At 41.9% G+C, this 12,273-nt stretch overlaps 4 protein-coding genes and 1 long non-coding RNA gene across 6 annotated transcripts; 2 read left to right on the plus strand and 3 right to left on the minus strand.

Moving 5' to 3' along the window:
- Positions 1-34: 34 nt before the first annotated feature.
- Mdlc (RING finger protein mdlc) lies at positions 35-1,984 on the minus strand. Of its 2 annotated transcripts, none has more exons than XM_071711660.1 (6): positions 1,804-1,984; positions 1,584-1,657; positions 1,215-1,424; positions 753-969; positions 473-665; positions 35-388 (listed from the first exon to the last, which is right to left on the minus strand). In XM_071711660.1, the coding sequence occupies exons 1-6, from the start codon at positions 1,982-1,984 to the stop codon at positions 211-213; spliced, it is 1,053 nt and encodes a 350-aa protein (XP_071567761.1). In that variant the 3' UTR covers positions 35-210. The 2 variants fall into 2 exon arrangements, with proteins under 2 accessions (XP_071567761.1, XP_071567762.1); XM_071711661.1 differs by having other exon boundaries at positions 473-661; positions 749-969.
- A 3-nt stretch (positions 1,985-1,987) lies between these two features.
- Orc4 (origin recognition complex subunit 4) lies at positions 1,988-5,107 on the plus strand. Its single transcript, XM_071711659.1, has 6 exons — positions 1,988-2,120; positions 2,336-2,600; positions 2,686-3,012; positions 3,103-3,600; positions 3,668-3,820; positions 3,908-5,107. Exons 2-6 carry the CDS (start codon positions 2,385-2,387, stop codon positions 4,067-4,069), a joined length of 1,356 nt encoding a protein of 451 aa, XP_071567760.1. The 5' UTR covers positions 1,988-2,120; positions 2,336-2,384; the 3' UTR covers positions 4,070-5,107.
- On the minus strand, positions 4,716-7,771 carry Amt (Ammonium transporter). Its single transcript, XM_071711657.1, has 11 exons — positions 7,480-7,771; positions 7,032-7,317; positions 6,809-6,966; positions 6,593-6,704; positions 6,300-6,505; positions 6,098-6,229; positions 5,902-5,997; positions 5,749-5,837; positions 5,549-5,638; positions 5,377-5,464; positions 4,716-5,304 (listed from the first exon to the last, which is right to left on the minus strand). The coding sequence occupies exons 1-11, from the start codon at positions 7,679-7,681 to the stop codon at positions 5,132-5,134; spliced, it is 1,632 nt and encodes a 543-aa protein (XP_071567758.1). The 5' UTR covers positions 7,682-7,771; the 3' UTR covers positions 4,716-5,131.
- Positions 7,124-7,381, plus strand: LOC139775581 (uncharacterized). Its single transcript, XR_011718875.1, has 2 exons — positions 7,124-7,219; positions 7,288-7,381. It is a non-coding gene; the product is annotated as an uncharacterized lncRNA (long non-coding RNA).
- Positions 7,772-7,876: 105 nt separating the features above from the next.
- Positions 7,877-10,939, minus strand: Atg8a (Autophagy-related 8a). The gene is made up of 3 exons (XM_071711662.1): positions 10,579-10,939; positions 8,711-8,908; positions 7,877-8,611 (listed from the first exon to the last, which is right to left on the minus strand). The coding sequence occupies exons 1-3, from the start codon at positions 10,666-10,668 to the stop codon at positions 8,546-8,548; spliced, it is 354 nt and encodes a 117-aa protein (XP_071567763.1). The 5' UTR covers positions 10,669-10,939; the 3' UTR covers positions 7,877-8,545.
- Between the last annotated feature and the right edge of the window lie 1,334 nt (positions 10,940-12,273).

Here is a 12,273-nt window from a genome sequence, read left to right on the forward strand (position 1 = left end):
CCGTTCGATGGAGCGTTCAGAAAAAAACAATTCGGAGAATTGTAGGATCATTTACTCACCATAAATCCTAGAAAATCCATGAACATATTCTATCGATGATTTTTTAAAACGGTCTATATATCAATATTCATAGTTCGTTAAAATTGTTCATATTATAATATTATTTGTTACAAGATTGTAGAAACAGAAGTAATTTTGTAAAAAATTTTATTAATCTTCATCGGAGTCCTCGTTTGCTGCAGTCGCTGCCTTTTCTTCCATTTTAGTTCGCGCAATAAGTTCCTTTGCTGGATTAAAGGTGCCGTTGGTCTGGGTATTGCAGACATAACATCGTGTACTTTTCCTATATTGCTCCAAAGCACATTTTTCACAAAAGTAATGCTTGCATCTAAAAGAAATAGCGGTTTAGTCATCAAAGACATTAAAAGCGTTGAAAAAGTTAGCGATTGAATATACTTCAATATAATCATACTTGGTAACAACAGGATCTGTGAAACTGTTTCTGCAAATAAAACATTTAAACGGCAAGTTGTCCTCATCGCTGTCGATCTCGTACTTCTTATCATCTTCGTCCCCACTGTCGTTATATTCGCCGGTAGCGGCTTCTCTTTCCAATTGCCATCCCAATTTGTAATCCGACCGATCGTGTAAGAACTTACAGCTATCTGTGCAACAGAAAAAGGATTTGTATTAATACCAATTAAAACATGGTACATTTATTTGGAATGACTAATTAAAATGATGGCACATGCCTCCGAAACCACAGAAGCCAGTCTCTTTGTAATCCTTGCATATGTCAGGTTGATAGTCCCATCTCACCGTTGCTCTAAGATTAGACGGTGCTCGAATTGGTCCCTTGCGCACCATACCGCTGGACGCATTTCCAGCTGCAGTATCTCTCTTTTTATAGTACTGCGTGTAATTGTTCAAGCCTCTATAAATCTTGTCATCATCCTTCCCCTTTAATTCCTGACAATCGAGATAGAGAGAGGTGTCATTATCTTTACCTTTCTAAAGTCCATTTCTACCAATGCAGATTAACTTTAATCTCGGTTTAACTTACTTTCTATCTTTTTCTAACTTAGAACTAGAAAAGGATGAAAGGTAAGTTAAACCGAGATTAAAATTAACCTGCGTCGATAGAAAAATAGACATAAATAAGTCAATTTCAAACTCGGTTGATGCACTTGGCGAATTGTTTGCTCAAAATATACCTCGTTTATTTTCTGAGCCTTCTCAAACAGTGCCTGCGCATCCCTGTCTTTCTCCGTTTCCGTCTCAAGAATAGCCGTCGCACCTTGGTCACTTGGGCCGGCCGGTAGAGCCGTTCTGTTGCTTTTATACAACACAGTTACTCGGCTATCATCCTCGCTGCTATCATCGACGTCGCAACTGGTCTTCTCCTGATGCCTTTTCACGTTTATCTAGAAAACAGGGATCAAGCTGAACTTTTATAATATCGCACAATGTATCTTATACGGAATTCAATCAAGTACGGAGTTGCTGGTACTTTAATGCGCAATTTAAATGTCCCAAGTGGGGGAGAGGTCACGCCTCTCCATCGCGGTGCGATAAATACTCACGCTTTGTATCATGGGATTGTGATCATCCTGCTTCTTGTCCTTCTTAATCACCGTGGTCTCATCCTCGCTGCTATCTACGTAGGAATTAATACAAACGTTTATTCACACGACGTCTTTTTACACATAACCTAAAACTTCAGTCAGGCTAGACTTATCCGACAAGTAAATGTGATGTCCAGGTAGCGTGCACTTAAATTAACGTTTATTAACGAGGACTCACCATCGCTGCCGTCTGCTTCTTTCCGCTTTCTCGTGGCATTGCTGCGGATTTTGCGTCTGTTAAATAGAAAAGTGCAGTTCTTCCGCTCCGGCTCCTGAATCGCGTCGTCCATGTTTGTTTGAAGCGTAAATATACTGGTAGACGCACGACCCGCACGACGCACCACGACGCACGTAAACATCGACCCTCCGACTCCGACTCTCTTGTCCGGCCGGGTTGTCTCCTCTCCACTTTTCTCCGCCGTTCGTCCCGCGTTGTTCCTTGCGCCGAAATACGTGGCCGAAAAATCGACCGACAATTCAGGCTCGACGACTCGCGTAAGTTCACACAAAAGATATGTTTTTAGCGTCGTCGAATTCCATTCGAGACGATCGGGTTATATTTTCTGATTATACGCGCTGTATTTTTAAACATTTTGCTTAGTTTAGAATTTAGAAATTTAAATAGTTTTGACTTAGTTTAGACTAAGAGCGAGAAGTATCTTAAAAACGGTGTTTTGGAAAATTTTCCATAAATTCTCCATCGATTGCAGGTCTTCCAATTGTTTTGTCAAGACAAGTAGTTCAAGACCAGTAAGAACGATGAGCAAGAAGAAAAATATGGCAATCGACTTCCAAGACAATATGATACTGCTCACGCGAAAGTACTTGAAGCGTAAAATAATGTGTCCTGAAACGAAGTTCAGGCATCACGTTAACGAGCGGCTAAACGTGCTGGATTTAGTGAAACGTACCGTTGAAGTAGGCGAGAGCAATTCCGTCTTGTTAGTTGGACCTAGAGGCAGCGGCAAAACAACGGTATAATTATCCTTTATGATTATACAAAATGTATTGTGTTGTACTCTGTATTGTAATTACTGATAAGGACTTATTTATGTTTCAGCTTGTTAACAGTGTTTTAAAGGAATTGTCTGCTTTAAAAAGTTTTAAGGATAATGCGCTAATAGTGAACCTTAATGGGCTAGTACATACTGACGATCGTTTAGCGCTCAAAGATCTAACTCGTCAGATGCAATTAGAAAACGTTGTTGGCGATAAGGTTTTTGGTACGTTTGCAGAAAATCTAAGCTTCCTCTTAGATTGCTTGAAATCTGGTGATAAAAACCGCTCCAAGCCAGTCATCTTCGTGCTCGATGAGTTCGATCTGTTTTGCGGACATCACAATCAGACATTGTTGTATAATCTGTTTGACGTTGCTCAATCTGCACAGGTAAATGTTTAAATGTATCGGGATAAAGAAAAGTGTAAGAAGATGGTGTAAATTTTGATGCAAATGAATAATTTTCTTTCAATTTCGTAGGTTCCGATATGTGTACTAGGGATAAGCTGTAGATTAGACGTCATGGAGCTGCTGGAGAAGAGAGTCAAGTCGAGATTCTCGCATCGCCAGATATTTTTATTTCCTGGCGATACGTCGTCCTCGGAACAGCCAATGTCCGCGTTTGACGATCGTCTGGAACTCTTTCGGGACCTCCTCAGCTTGCCCGATGATGAGAATGTAAATAAAGTTGAGCAGCAATATGATGACTGTACAATAGATCCGCAATTCGGTTCTATGTGGAACGACTATATCAAGAATTTGACTGCCAATGTTACGATGGTGAATTTACTCAAGAGAATGTATCATATCGATGTGAGCGAGAGGAGCTTTAGAAATCTACTCGCGGTAGCTGTCTCGACGTTATCAGAGAAGCATCAGAAATTGGAAGTGAATGATTTTGTGGAAGCGAGTAAAATCTTTTCGGAGGATGACAAGTTGTTGATGCTCGAAGGATTATCCATTTTAGAGATGTGTCTGGTACGTTTTTGACTTTCTAATTGTATTTGGTAGTGAAAGAAATATCTATATCTCAATATTATCACAGATAATAGCGATGAAACATGAAACGGAGATTTATGATGGTGAACCATTGAATTTTGAGGCGATATACAATCGCTACATGAAGTTCGTGAATCAGAATTCCTCTGTACAATCTGTCCAGAGACCAGTTATCATGAAAGCTTTTGAGCATATCAAGGTAAGAAATCCTTTTATATTGAAATTATTTTTCTCATTAGGTTCTCGAAAAAAGAAAAGATAAATAATACATATATATATTCTATAGAACTTAGAGATCTTGCTGCCAGTTGGAAATACGCATACAAAGTTTGAAAAAGAATATCAATATTACAAATTTACATTAACATCGCAGCAAGTTATTGAGGCTGTGAAAAATTATCCTGGTCTTCCTACAGAAGTGTCTCAGTGGGCGTCAAGCAGTATATAATAACGATATAGTTTCAAGTACTCAACCTATTGTGTTCCATAAAATTACACGTTACACGTAATTAATAAGTTTCCCTTCACGTAGCGCCGTATTTATAGAATCAATTTAGACATAGATATTTATATCGCTCTTATAGAAGGAATGCATTTGAAATAATGTAGGAATCGATAGTGTGCTAATCTTTTAGATACATTTTTATATGTTGAATATAATTATTAAGCTAGCTCATCTCCATACTCTCAATTAATGATCGCCATAGAAATGAAGTATTATACGAAGAAAATTACGAAGATACGCGACATTTCGTCTACATATTATGCCCTCCAAAAGACGTGTGATACTCTAGTCTTGCATCTCTAGAATATTACTATTCATACATGTATCCAGTTCGAATTTTCTAAATTTAGTTATGAAGTATCAGTCATTTTTAGAATAGAAAATCGAAAGAAATATCACGAAAATACAATGAAATTGTAAATATTCTCAATATGTATCAGTACAATATCTGAAAGGCAAAGGCAAAGGAAGAATGGTATTTTGTGAATATATACTTAATATGGTCTCCAGGAACAGTTCCTGCCAATATACAAACGAAGTAGAACATCTGGTATACACATCTTCGATATGTGAAAGATAATAAGGAAGATATTTATCGAAATATTTTATTTCCTATAATAACAAGCATTATCTTATCGTGTGTCATGGACGATTAACTAATTTATTCGATTGAAACCATATTTGTGCCACTGGCTAAGCATCGTGTTAAAATTCAGTTTGTCTGTGATCCATTTATCACGTTCATTTATCTCTGTGTCGTGTGTGCGTGCATGTGTGTCCGCGATCAATATTTATATGTATGAATGCGTAAAAATTTAAGTATTTATTAAGAAATGTGTCCCTCTCGCGCGCACACACACACACCACACATACACACACACATTGGTTGAGCGTATTAGAATACGAAAACATTAGAATGTGCACGTGTCCATGTTTATACATTTGTAATAAATTCACATCTCTGACGAAGTACCGATATAAGTCTGTGTATTCGTTTTTTTAAATCTAATCTATCCACGCAAACTGCGGTTTCGCTTCCGCGGTCAGCGCGGAAGAGTCCGCAATCGTCCTGATCTGGGAATTTTTCTTTACCAGCTTCTTTGACAATTGACGTTTCTCAGACTTTGAAAAATTTGCCAATTTCTTTTTTCTATGCTGAACAAGAAATAACTCGTGACCTGTATCAAAAGTGCGCGTTATTATACATTTCGGCACAGGTTTTAAACAAGGGAACAGGTTTTATGTCTTACCAGGATTCATGCCTATGGGAGGTACGTTCCTTAGTTGCTTCTCCATACTAAACGGTCGAAGCGCTGACATGGCACGACTCACACCTATCTGCAGACAAGCACTCACATAAGTTAGACAGACTGTTAAAAGTTCAAACTGCTTAAAAAATTAAGTTATTAAGGAAATTCGTACCTGTGAATGACGTATTCTATGCTCTACGAGATCTGCTCCGAGTACTTCTTCATAAACTGACATTCTAATTGGTATTATTTTATTTATTATCTACGAAAAAGACAGGTATTACTTACATCTTACGTATTATAAGTATTATTTATGTATGATACTTTTTTATTTTTTATTTTTTTTTTTTTTAAGGAACGAAGTTATAATACCCATAGCAATACGACAGAGCTGACAAAACTCCAAACCCCTAAACAAAGTACAGATAAGCTTTGTACTCCTAATAGATACCAGCCGCCTCCTACAAGAAAGAATTCATGCATGTGACGCGGAATGAGAAAAATACGCGAAATCATTGTACGAACCTTTAAACAAGCCCTTCCTTCCATTTGTGGTATCAAGCGGAATTGGATTATCAGCAAATAAACCGATCGCGATAACTCCCCAGATACCACTTGCGCCTATATTTAAAAGAAATGCGCGAGTGTTTATTATCGCGATGAAGAGAGTGAAAGAAACTTGTAAAAATTAGACATGTCAATGGAATTAACATAAACGCACCGTGAGTGGCGGCTGCTCCAACAGGATCGTCTATGTGAATTTTGTCTAACACTGGCATTACGATACACGTGATAAAACCACCTACCATCCCGACTATCATCGCTTCCCAGCCTTGATAGAGAAAACACCCACCTAAACGCAACATTAACGCTTGAGAGTCGGTTCAGTATTTCAGTCTTTACTATATTAATTAAGCACGTACCGGTGACTGCCACCAGTGCCCCAAGAACACCGTTTATCTGGCTAAGGATATCAATTCCGTTCGGATTAGTCAAGCTGAATCCCAAACCGACCAGACCACCCCCCATACTGGCTATCATCGTGGCAACAGCCGCTCGAGCGGCGTACTGCCACTGAGCACCAGTTACCCCATAAGTACTACCACTGTTGAATGCTAACCAGCCCCACCTACAATTAAGATTCCCTTTTTTTTCTATTCTGTAACTTATTGCGTTAATTATCGTTAATTATCGCGATAATCTACGATTGCTTTACCACAACACGAACAGCCCCATAATAGCATTGACTGGGCATCCGAGCGGTAGGGGATCGATGCCGTTGTCGTATCTACCTATTCTGGGACCGAGCATGATAGCGCAAGCTAGAGCTGTATAAATAAACAGGCAAATGAATGGGTTTGTCGCGTGAAATTGATCAGTTTATCGTTGATTATCTGGCAATGATTAATTACATTTGTATATCTCTGACTACCTGAAACACCGCCGACAAGATGCACCGGGCCTGAGCCAGCAATATCAACGACCCCCATGCGGTTCAGGAAACCGTGATCACCCCACACCCATCCGGCTGGCAAGCAGTACACGATAGTATTCAGAAACGAGAAGACGCAATACGCCTTAAAGTTACATCTAGAAATGCAAAATTGTACGATCGACTTACATCCCCGATATATCGCATTAGCGAAGATAAATACCGTTCTGCCATAGCACCGCTAACGATGGTCGTAGAAGTGGTGGCGAAGCTCAATTGAAATAAAAATGCGGCGCAAATGCCACCCATATACTCGTCGCCGACGGAAGGATCTACGAATAGACCTCCGATACCGATTAGAGGGTTGTTGGGCTCACTCATGCCAAAGCTAAATCCGAATCCAAACATCCAGTAAGTCAGACCGCCGAGAGATATATCGACCACATTCTTCATCATGATATTGACTTCATTTTTCACAGATACACAGCCGGACTCCAACATTCCGAAACCTATGGAGTTTGTAAGAGAATTAACGTACTCGCGTGCAGAAGAATAAAAGTGCCGCAAAAATTATGGCAGTAATAGTTTATATCTTAAATAGTTACGGAAAGAGAGAATAATTCACATTTTTCGGGATAATGATATTATTCTTCGGATAATGATATTATTACCTGTTTGCATTGTAAGAATCATAAAGGAGCTCGTGACGATCCAGCTGCTATCTTCTTGCGAAAGATTATACAATGGACTAATATATCTATAAACAGTAACGTTTGTATCATTTTTCTCGAAACTCGCCGGTTCCATGGTATTCAAGCTGCTACTTCGTCGATAGAAAGGAGTTTGACTACTAATGTCTTCGTTCGCATACATTGAGCGTGCTCGGGACAAACAAATAAAAAATTTAGGACGTACGGGCAAAACAAGTCTGATACAAGTATTGATAGCACCGTCACGACTTGTCAACAACTGATCAAGCGGATTCTATTAAAAGGAGCTAACATTAAACCAAGAGGAAAATAATATTTAAGAACAAAAGAATACAGAAAATACTTAGCCGTGTTCTCGTCGTTTTTAATTTTTTTTTTATTGGCCTTACATTTTCAAGATATTACAGAAAATTTGTCTCGCTCGCATATCCAACAATTTCTCTTCGTCCTTTCATTAATTAAATAACGTCAAAATTATGTATAATACAACATTAATCTATGGTGTTGAAAATGATATCACGTATAGAATTCTGTCGTCTATACCACACTTCGAATTTATAATGGTACGATAGTTACTATTCTCGGGAAACATGATTATAATGTGCAGTGAAACGTAATTTGTGAGAATATTAGCGATATTTGGCAATACAAATACTTTTTTTGGATTTTTTCTCTTGTTTCTTTATTTTTTTTTTTTAGTGGCCAGGCTAGACATTACATGATCACATAATTCTGCACAGTTTAGTTGGTCTTACATCATACGGTGAACTAAAGTCCTCTCAGGTGGCAAAGAAAGAATGGAATCGACAAGCATTTTTTTTTTAATCATCCAAGGATATAGCTGTGTAGTTACTTTTTGAAAGAAGCAAGTGTGCAGTATCGAGACATAAAATTTCACACAAAGTATATCGACAGTTGTAATTTTGTATGCTCGGTTTTTCGAAAGCGTCTATGAAGACTACGTTGGTAGATGATTTTTGTTGCTGAATCCCTTGTTGTTCTGGTGGTTTGCTCATCCTGCCGAGGTTTAGTGACCGTATACGTTCTCATCGCTATACGCTATATAAAGGAAGAAGTCCTCTTCGTGATGTTCCTGTTGAACATTTTGACGAGATTAGAGCGGGCGACGAAACGTCAAAATCGAAGCATCTCACTCGTTACATAATTCCGTAATAATATTCATACTAATTACCGCATAAAGAGAGCCCATGGTGGCGCTTGTCGGAGGAATGATGTTGTTGACGAAGAAGAATAGGGCATCCTCGGGACGTAAATGAATCCTCTTACGAATTAAAAAGTAAAACTGGCCGACGGTCAAATCAGAGGGTACCAAATACTTTTGCTTGTCCAGGTCACTGATTTTGGCTTTAGGCGCCTTCTCGACTATTACCTACAACAACATTCATTATGCCTCTCTCAAACATTTGTTTTTAATACACAAACATGTAATATTAGTTAACAACATTAAGAAAGTGTCTTAATTAGTCGCCGCAACACACCGGAATAAATCAATCTCCGCACAGCTTTGCGTTATGGGCATTGTTCGCGTGGAAAATTGAATTTCAGCCTATGCTAACAAAATATTAAAGAAGGCTTAATTCTCTGGCTCGCTGCCTGGATGAAAGATAAGTTTCAAATATGTACTTAATGCCGTGAGAGACTTTGAAACGCGTCCAACTGTTGAATAACAGGACTCAGGCGCGAGTCCTGTGATTGGATCTGGCGAACGCGTGTGCATCGCGGAACGGGAGGTAAGTAATTTTGCGATAATTTCGCTGCTGAAACTGCCGTCATGTGATCGCTGATTCATACGCGACGAAGATAAACACGATTATTCTTTCTTTCGAACGATCACGATTACGACCGTGGAAGTATCGCGAGATCCATTACGAATAAATTTGATTTTTAATATAGGTTGAAGGAAGATTATCAGAAACTAATTAATAAGCGAAGGGAGAGTAGGTAAGATCCATATGTTTGGACGAGACGTTGCTGTTATACTCCGTCCAATTAATGCCGCTACGAAATTGGAATGCTTTGATACGTGTTTTTCCTTTCACGATCGAAATGACTGTAATTCCTATCAGCGGAAAGATCCTATCTCGTAACGTTTAATCTGAAATATATTTCGAAATATATAAGATATATTTAAAAGTATCGATCTATGAGTTCTTCCTGATTTATTTGCCATTTATTATAAATTATGAAGCAAAGAGGATTAAATAGTACACAATTTGGTTCTAAAGGTGGAAAAATCTGGCAATTTATAATATTAGAAAGAAAAATTTGCGTTGTCACACGTAGAAATTGTCACGCTCTCCAAGCTCGAAAACGATAAAAATAACTTGATAAAACGACGCTTGACAAAGGTATACACGCTTCACACACATCCGACGCAACTTTGAAAACAAATTTGGGCTCGATTTAGCAGGACGACGTTGCGAATCGTTACTTTTTTAACGCGACAAAGAGCTTCTAGAAGCGTTTCCTCGCGTCCGAAGTCTACGCCGACGACGGGACCACGGGGATTCGCGAGCGACGCGATCGTGTCGCGAGTCCGACGTAAATAAATTCGTAGATAAACAGCCGCGGGCTGTTTACGTTTGAAAAATTTCGAAGCGCTGGGGAAACCACGTCGATTGCACGTCGTGAAGCAGATCAATATCGCGCGCGGAGGAGGACGTACGCGAGGAGCAGCGCGATTTCGCTGCGTAAGTGCGCAAAAAGGAGAGACAGAGACAGAGGCAGAGAGAGACAGGCGTCTCCCAAAGAGAAGCCGCCTCGTCCGAACGGGGGGCGATATGCGACGCAGAATGCGAGGACGACCTTGAGATCCTCCGAAGGGGATCGCGCCGAGGCGGTCGAGGGCCACGGCGCGGGCGTTCCTCGCGAGAGCGCGACTTCGCCGAGGAGGGGGCAAGGGAGGCCCCGTTTCGCCACGTCTTCGTCTTCGTCTTCGTTCGCGAAACGCTCCTTCCGCGTCCCTCGGGGAAGCGGAAAGCGTAAGCTATCATTTCCGGGATGTTAAAAGCGGAACGCGCACGAGGGGAGGATACTCACGGGCACTCGATCCGGGTATTTCCGTCGGATCTTCTCGCCCTCGGCCTTCCTCTTCTCGAACGGGTGCTCCTCCTTGTACTGGAACTTCATTGTCCCCCGTCTGCGAGGGGACCACGCGGCGCGACAACGACGACGATCACGATCCTAGATCACGATCCTTCACTCGCGTTGACTCGCGTTCCCTAGAGCTCACCCTTTTCGTTGACGCGCGCGCGCACTCTCGTTCTTTCTCTCTCTCTCTCCGTGACAGTCGCTAAATTGACACGAACGGCGCACGGCGACGGCCTCGGCGAAACCACGAAACTCTCGCGACTCGCGACAAGCGACAACAATCGCCGTGCGGGCCGTGCGTCACTGCGATCGCAGCGCGTCCGCGTCACGCCGTTGCCGACATCGTCGGATCGCCGTCCGCCGCGAGAAAACAGTCCCCCTCATTTGTTTCGGCAACGAGATGACGTTGATCACCGGTTTCTCGTGAGAGATCGCTCGATTATTCAAGGAACTTGCCGGCCTTGCCGCGCGTTAACGCGCGGGATTATCGCGGAAACGAGAGACGAGAAATTCGGGATAAACCGCGAAGACCGAAGCGCGTACGGATGACGGGACAATTGTATCGCAGTCCGCACCTCGGCTGCACCTTCCGCACCTTCCGCGTCCTCTCTTTCTCGCTCTGACGGGCGACCGTGCGGCGGCGGGCGCGCGTCGCGCTCCTCGCGCGCAGAAAGTGCAGCTGCGCGGAGCAGATCCCGCTGCTGATCGAGAAGTCGATATCTCCTCAGTCGCGCCGGTCGCGCGGCGCTTCGAGAATCGCAATCTCGCGCCTCCTTCGATATTTCGAATTCGCGCGTTGGTCGGCGAGCGCGCCGCGCCGTTGCAATGGATCATGGGTCGTCGCGGAGTGCGGAGTCGCGGACTGCGGAGTAGCCGTTCGAATCTCACGTCCGCGCGTCTCTCGCGATCGCGATCGAAGCAGATGCAGATATCGCGCGCGCGTTGTCGAGAGTCGAGACGTTGTCGTCGCGAGGGCGCGTCGCCGAAAGACTTTTGTAATAAGTATCGTGTCGAGTGCCGCGCGCGAAGAGGGTGCCGCGCACCGAAACCGTTCTCCTCGGCGTCGACGAGATCCAGCCGGGAGCCGGGCCGAGCTCGTTTGATCTTCCCATACTCCGCTTCATTTACGCACAGGCGCAACGAACAACGTCGTTGACGATCAGCCCTGTCACCCAGGTATGCGCGTTACGTTCTGGAATTAAATTATCATATATCGTGATTGTGCCTTTCGCCGCGATGCGAATAATGACGAATGGCCAAACGGATTCCGCCGCCATTTCGTGACGCCGCGACGCGTCGACGCCGTCGACGAAAATTCATCGAGAGATTCTTATAATTGCGTGATGGTGCGATTGTTGAACAAAGATTCGGCAAATTGTACTTATAATTATTGCTTTTCGTAGGAAGTTTGCCGTCAGATTGATAGAACTGCTAAGAATAGACGCCGAGTTTCAAGAAATATTGCTGATTGTTAAAATTGTCTTATTCCCGGTAATGATTTCATCATAAAAATCAAATGTCGACTTGAAAGTTACAGACGATTTCGACGAAACTCCGATTAGTTTATATCAATTAACGCTTGTAATATTCTGTTACGAAGGATAGAATTATTAATTTTATACGAACAATATTAATTAAGAATTA

Source organism: Temnothorax nylanderi, unplaced genomic scaffold (genome assembly GCF_030848795.1).
Source record: "Temnothorax nylanderi isolate EJ_2023f unplaced genomic scaffold, tnyl_v1.0 TNYL_tig0101_pilon, whole genome shotgun sequence".
Taxonomy (NCBI): Eukaryota; Metazoa; Arthropoda; class Insecta; order Hymenoptera; family Formicidae; genus Temnothorax; species Temnothorax nylanderi.

What these genes read in the sequence shown, in the direction of transcription:
- Amt (XM_071711657.1), bottom strand. Translation starts at nt 7,681, where the DNA reads ATGTATGCGAACGAAGACATTAGTAGTCAAACTCCTTTCTATCGACGA. An exon ending in TCTTGTCGGCGGTGTTTCAG is followed by an intron (nt 6,705 to 6,808) that starts GTAGTCAGAGAT and finishes TTATTTATACAG; the next exon opens with CTCTAGCTTGCGCTATCATG. An exon ending in AAGGAAGGGCTTGTTTAAAG is followed by an intron (nt 5,838 to 5,901) that starts GTTCGTACAATG and finishes TCTTTCTTGTAG; the next exon opens with GAGGCGGCTGGTATCTATTA.
- Atg8a (XM_071711662.1), bottom strand. Translation starts at nt 10,668, where the DNA reads ATGAAGTTCCAGTACAAGGAGGAGCACCCGTTCGAGAAGAGGAAGGCC. An exon ending in AATACCCGGATCGAGTGCCC is followed by an intron (nt 8,909 to 10,578) that starts GTGAGTATCCTC and finishes ATGTTGTTGTAG; the next exon opens with GTAATAGTCGAGAAGGCGCC. An exon ending in CCATGGGCTCTCTTTATGCG is followed by an intron (nt 8,612 to 8,710) that starts GTAATTAGTATG and finishes AATGTTCAACAG; the next exon opens with GAACATCACGAAGAGGACTT.
- Mdlc (XM_071711660.1), bottom strand. Translation starts at nt 1,984, where the DNA reads ATGTTTACGTGCGTCGTGGTGCGTCGTGCGGGTCGTGCGTCTACCAGT. An exon ending in AGAAGCAGACGGCAGCGATG is followed by an intron (nt 1,658 to 1,803) that starts GTGAGTCCTCGT and finishes ATTCCTACGTAG; the next exon opens with ATAGCAGCGAGGATGAGACC. An exon ending in ACAGATCCTGTTGTTACCAA is followed by an intron (nt 389 to 472) that starts GTATGATTATAT and finishes TATTTCTTTTAG; the next exon opens with ATGCAAGCATTACTTTTGTG.
- Orc4 (XM_071711659.1), top strand. Translation starts at nt 2,385, where the DNA reads ATGAGCAAGAAGAAAAATATGGCAATCGACTTCCAAGACAATATGATA. An exon ending in ACGTTGCTCAATCTGCACAG is followed by an intron (nt 3,013 to 3,102) that starts GTAAATGTTTAA and finishes TCAATTTCGTAG; the next exon opens with GTTCCGATATGTGTACTAGG. An exon ending in AAGCTTTTGAGCATATCAAG is followed by an intron (nt 3,821 to 3,907) that starts GTAAGAAATCCT and finishes TATATTCTATAG; the next exon opens with AACTTAGAGATCTTGCTGCC.